The sequence below is a fragment of the Vicia villosa genome, linkage group LG1 (genome assembly GCF_029867415.1).
Source record: "Vicia villosa cultivar HV-30 ecotype Madison, WI linkage group LG1, Vvil1.0, whole genome shotgun sequence".
Taxonomy (NCBI): Eukaryota; Viridiplantae; Streptophyta; class Magnoliopsida; order Fabales; family Fabaceae; genus Vicia; species Vicia villosa.
In genome coordinates, this window is record NC_081180.1 from 153,954,018 (window position 1) to 153,960,266 (window position 6,249).

A 6,249-nucleotide genomic window follows, 5' to 3' on the forward strand; every position below is an offset into this window, starting at 1 on the left:
ATGGGTGGCTGTAAGTATTACCTGAGATTTAGTAAGAGAAGTGGGCAGCAATATTGGCAAGTAGTTAGTTATGTGGATGAGCATACCTGTTATAGAACTGCAGATAATAGAAATGCAAAGACAGGATGGCTGGCTAAAAGGTTTGCACATGTGCCAATGCATAGTCCTTATATCAAGCCATCTGGTCTTGTAGCTGTAGCACTTGAGAAATGGGAAGTGAAGATATCTTATGACCAAGCATACAAGGCAAAAAGGAGGGCAATGGATCTACTACAAGGGGCTGGACTTAACCAATTTAATCACCTGAGGAGTTATGCAAAGGAATTGTTGAAGTCAAATCCCAATAGTACTGTGGTCATAAAGTGTGCAGAAGACAATGAAGCACATGTTTTTGAGAGGATATACATATGTCTGAATGCTTGTAAGTTAGGATTTGCTAACTATTGCAGGCCACTGATAGGCTTAGATGCTTGCTTTTTAAAGGGGGGAACTGGTGGCCAGTTGATGTCAGTTGTTGGCAGAGATGCTAACAACCAAATATATCCAATAACTTATGCAGTGGTTGAGGCAGAGACCAAAGATTCATGGGAGTGGTTCTTGCATCTACTTATTGAAGACCTAGGTGCATTGAACCAAAAAGCATATGGTTTCATATCTGATCAACAGAAGGTATGTGACTCTTTGTATTTTATTGAACAATTTTAATTCCTCTTATTAATGTTTTGTTAAATTTAATGTGATAGGGGTTGGTTCCTGCTATACAAGGATTGAGTGAGCATGTGGAGCAGAGGCTTTGTGTAAAACACCTATATGGTAATTGGAAGAAAAAACATTCAGGTTTAGAGCTCAAGGAGGTGATGTGGGCAGCAGCTAGAGCAACTACAATACCATAATGGGAAAGATCAATGGAGAAAATGAAATTGCTGGATGAAGGCGCCTGGAAGGATATGATTAACACTCCTGCAAAATTCTGGACAAGAGCACACTTCAGAACTGATACAAAATGTGATATGCAGGTTAACAACATGTGTGAGGCCTTTAACAGAGAAGTTTTAGAGCATAGAGACAAGCGTATCATCACATTGTTGGAGGGGATCAAACACTACATCACTAAGAGGATAATCAAGCAAAAAGAGTTACTATAAAATTATGAAGGTGCAATATGTCCAAGGATCCAGATGCTTATTGAGAAGAATAAAAAACAGGCCCAAGGGTGGAGTCCAACTTGGCATGGGGATGATGACCTCTCCATATTTGGAGTGGAAACATATTGTGTCAATCTAAAGAAGGAAACATGTAGCTGCAGAAAATGGGATTTGACAGGAATACCTTGCTGCCATGTAATCTCATGCATTTGGAACATAAAAAAAAACCTGACAATTATGTGTTTGACTTCTATAGGTATGTTCTATTGTGTATGTTGCCATATATTGATGTCATTTTATGCTGCCGTATATATTGATATATTTTTTGCTTTATTCTGTTTGTGCAGTAAATCAACTTTTGAGAAGATATATGCTAATATTGTGTTGCGCACCAATGGTCCACGGCTATGGCCAATTGTTGATCATGTGCCCATATGCCCTCCTGTGATGAGAAGAGCAATTGGGAGACCTAAGAAGATGAGGAACAAGGCAACTGATGAACAAAAGAATCCCCATGTGCTATCAAGGAAGTTTGCAACTGTCACTTGTAAGAAATGTGGTCAAATTGGAAACAACAAGAGGGCATGTAAGGGAAAAAGAGCAGCTGATAGGGCAATACCAATAGGAGGTAACAAGGCTAAAAAAGCAAAGACTACCAAGCAATCAAAGACTACAAAGAAAGCAAAAAATACCAAGAAGGCAAAGGAAACTCCAGTTGAAATTGGGCAGGGGTCTCAGGCACCACAAGCCACACAAGATTAGACTAACTTTGGAATGACTTTTTGTAATATGGTCATCTTTTGAACCATTATATTTTGGTCTGTTTAGATATTTGGGTCTGTTTAGTTATGTTTGGTCAACTTTTGAACCATATAAAATGCTTCTGGTTATGAACAAGTTCTGTTTGGTATGTTTAGATCTATTATGAACAAGTTGTGAACAATTTCTGTCATGACCAAGTTATGTAACAAATTCTGTGAACTAGTTATTGTTAAAATTAATGTGTTGTAACCACCACTGGATTTAGTAAGAATTATGAGAGAATTGCAACCATCAAATTCAAATTATTGTCTTTATTTAGAGTTATGTTAGAGTTGTAACATTAAGATTGAGAGAACCAAGAGTCCTCGTCTTAATTATCATCTTATTGTATTCTATGTCAGTTTTAATTCAAGCCTATATAAAGGCTTTGTAATGCTGAGAAAGATATAGCAGTTGGTGGTGAATTCAATAAAATAGCAGTTTTAAAGCATATCTTCCACCAGTGGAAGTATAGTGAGAAAAGTGTCCTGTGCAGTTTTAAAGCATATCTTTCACCAGTGGAAGTATAGTGCAAAAAGTGACTAAATCTAGTTTTCCTCTGCAGAATCTTGCAACACCATAATTTATCATATGCCACCTCTAGAATACCACCAATAGTTATATTATGGTTTTGTAACAAATTCTGTGATCAAGTTATGTAACAAGAGTTATATTATGGTTTCTATTATGTTTAGTTCTAAAATGCTTTTGGTTCAATTACAAAGATTCAGCTGTTGAGAATAATTTCAAACCAATTACAAAGATTCAAATTGAGAATAATTTCAAACCAACTTCATTCCAACAACAACTACAATTACATTATAACATCAACAACATGAAGATAAAGTTACATTTTTACTCTAAACAACAACAACTGAAGCAACGACATAACATAGACCAACAACATGAAGATAAAGTTACAGTACATCACTTCATTATTATTGCAATTACTAAAGCAACTAAAACTAAAATGGTTATTGACCAATTGAACTTCAATTGTTTCTTCATTAATTTCATCTTCGTCCTCATTTCTTCTTCCTTCATGCTTGCATCTTTGGCCCTCTGCTTCTCTTCCTCCAAATTGTGAATTAATGACGAAATCACTTCCTTTGCTCTTGTGTTCATTTCTTCATCCAACCAGACAAAATTGCTGCACTTTTTGAACCCTTGAAGTTGAATCAATGGAGAATACATAAGCTTCACTGCTAATATTCAAGACTGAGCACTACAGAGATTAAAAATTGATAAATTCCATACCTTGTACATACCACAACCATAGACACCGACCCGGGTTGGTATCAGTCCACGACGTCATCAACAGCGCATCGAGCCCACAATGGCACTTATCCCTCAAAGACCGGATCTTGTAGCTTCCATGAGACACCGAATTCTGAGACATTTTGAGAGGCGGAGATAAGGCTGCATAGATATTGGAAGAAGAATGAGTAGAATGAGAGTGAAGAGAGACGATGAGAGTGAAGAGAGACGAAGTTGGGACGAAGCTTCAGAGATTTGAAGAAGACTGGGTGAATTGGGGATGAACATGTGCCCTAGCTTTTTAATTAATAACAAATCAGCCAATAATGTAATTAATTGAATTGTAAGTAAATAAGAAAATTAAAATTTAATAAAAAATAGAATTCTAGAAAAAAATGTAAAATGGTGACCTGACTGTGTTTGGTATGTGCCACATCATAAATGAGGCAGCCAAGTGGAGGGGGACCTTGAAAATCCCAAGTGGAGCAAAGTTTGGGGACTAGAAACCTGGCTTTTAAATGGAGAGACTAATACTTCAGAAAGTTGAAAATAGGAGGACCAAAAGTGTAATTAAGCCTTGTATCTTTTATAGTTTTTATATTCACATTTATTTGCCATCTTTCGACATTCGTCTTACACCATTCTAGAAATAGTTTTTCTTTTTCATGCGACCCTTATCTCTCAATCCAACCTCTTTCTATAAGATGTAACATCAACGCTAGATGGTGTTCTTAACAAGATTTTTCAACAGCCATAACGCCGCTTTTAGTTGGGGATTTCGACGGATGAAAGAAGGTTTGTTGAAGAAGAGATATTTCGAAGAAAGACATAAAACCTGGCCCTTTGAAGGCTATTTGAAGTACCATTTGGTGTAAAATGAGTTTTACTTTATCGAAATGTATCTTAAAGTAAATATCCTCGAGGATGAGGATAAAAGACTTTGGATATTTTCGGAGCATTTGGAGTGCAAGCTTCAACAGCCACGTTGGTTGAATTTTGGCGCCTCAAACGGAAGGAGATTCAAATTCAAAATGATCTGTCTTATCCAAAAAGGACGCGTGGAAAACTAAGGGATCGAAGGGCATGCAAATGGAGAACGTGCCATTCCATTAGGAAAAGGTCTTTAGGGTCGAATTAGTATAAATTAAAATCTTAGCGTTAGATTTTAGTGTGTTAAAATTTGTACAAAACTCAAGCATACTCAAAGTCTTTTATCTTTATTTATCCTTGTCGAAGTCAGAAATCCTTTATTATTCCTGCACTTTATTTTACCTTTCAACGCATCTCCCTTTCTTACTTACAAATCAACCACAAAATAAACCAAGAATGAACACGATACTAACATTAAAATCTCGAAACTTAGACCATGTCCTAGGATCAATCTAGTCGATCATGCGAGTAACCGGAATAATAATTTTTTTGGAGGACTAGCACTTGTTTACGAATTTCCACCGTAAACAAATTGGCACGCCCAGTGGGACATGTGTCTAAACTTCGAGTCACAAATTCATCATTTGTGTTTTATACATCATATTATCTATTTGTTTAACATAGTTGTATGAGATTGAGGAGCGGAAAATTAGCCAACACCAACAAACAAATATCTAAAAGAAGATACAATAGGAAAATGGTTAACCCTCTAAGCAACAATACAGTTAGTCAGGGCACAACGGCCATTCCTACATCAAGAGTCTCGGCGACAATCCCTTAGGCGACAGTTTCGATGGCCATACCCTCAAACGCGTAGAGTACGCCAAATGTTTCTTCTGCAGTAATCCAGAGGCAACCTTCGACCCCTAGGTCCCAAGGATTCAATGTATCAAGGCCATTTACACCGGGGTTTTCGATTCCTATGTGAGACCCTCCGTATGGCATGCCAACGTCTTTCATGGCAGAGTTACACAATGGTACGTCCATGTTCACGAATCCTTTGGCGAAAACATTTTCGCCTTTACAAGGATCAGGTTATGGTATTAATCATTAGAATCAAAACATTCGACCACCAGGATTTGCCAATCATTTGCCTTTGCTCACCATAAATTCATCAACTATTTTAAGGCAACAAATGGAAGAGAGCAACCATGAAATGGTGGGGGTGCTTGCCCAACAAATGAATACGATATTAAACCCATTGATCCAGAATGTAGCCCAAACGAACTTGCATAATTCCCAATCGAACCAATAGATGGCCGCTCATATGGGACGAATAGCAGATTTCTTTGGGCTCCCAGAGAAACGGTCCAACCATCCAATCGTGATTGGGTAAGAGAGAATATGGGTAGAACATTCAAAGAAGATCCTATAATCAACCAGACCTATCCAGTCCCACAAGACATATTAGCGAAAACAATCAGGTTGTAAGGGTCGAACCAGTACGAAATCAACATGATATACCCAGAGAAGAAGAACCTAGAAGGGTAGTAGTAGTTGATCAAAACTAAAATGCTGACGAAGTAGTCCAACGCTTCCAACAAAATGAGATGCTAGGAGAGAATACCCTGGCCACCATGATTGAAAGGATTATGGCGCGAAATGGGGTGAATGTTGGTCTTCGAAGATCAAATTACACTTCCCCCATATCAGAATACATTTTACAGACTGAATTACCCAAGGGACTGGAAAGTCCCAAAATTCACAAAATTCTCTAGCAAAAAAAAAAGTATTTTCGGAAGTGCATCTCCGAAGTCATATTTTTTCTAAAAAAAAGGTGTCTTCGGATATGCACTTCTGAAATAATCTTTTTTTTAAAAAAAAAAAAGTGTCTTCGGAGATACACTTCTGAAATATAGAGGTATTTTGGAATTTTCACCACGGGTTGTTAAGATGTCAGGAACGACTATAAAGAAATTGTCTTAAATTAATATACAAGTGTTGTGTTACTGTATACGAATAGTTTAGTATCAATTCAAATTATAATTTTTGAGGCCCTTTACTTCTTTAAGCCCTGTGCAACAACACAGTTTCCACAGCCATAGGATCGGCCTTGATAATATGGTTATATGTTGCATACTCGTATATATAACAACACTCTCACATATATGTAACC

At 37.2% G+C, this 6,249-nt stretch overlaps 1 protein-coding gene across 1 annotated transcript; it reads left to right on the plus strand.

Moving 5' to 3' along the window:
* Nucleotides 1–893, plus strand: LOC131657842 (uncharacterized). The gene is made up of 2 exons (XM_058927200.1): nucleotides 1–669; nucleotides 744–893. Exons 1-2 carry the CDS (start codon nucleotides 1–3, stop codon nucleotides 891–893), a joined length of 819 nt encoding a protein of 272 aa, XP_058783183.1.
* Nucleotides 894–6,249: the final 5,356 nt, after the last annotated feature.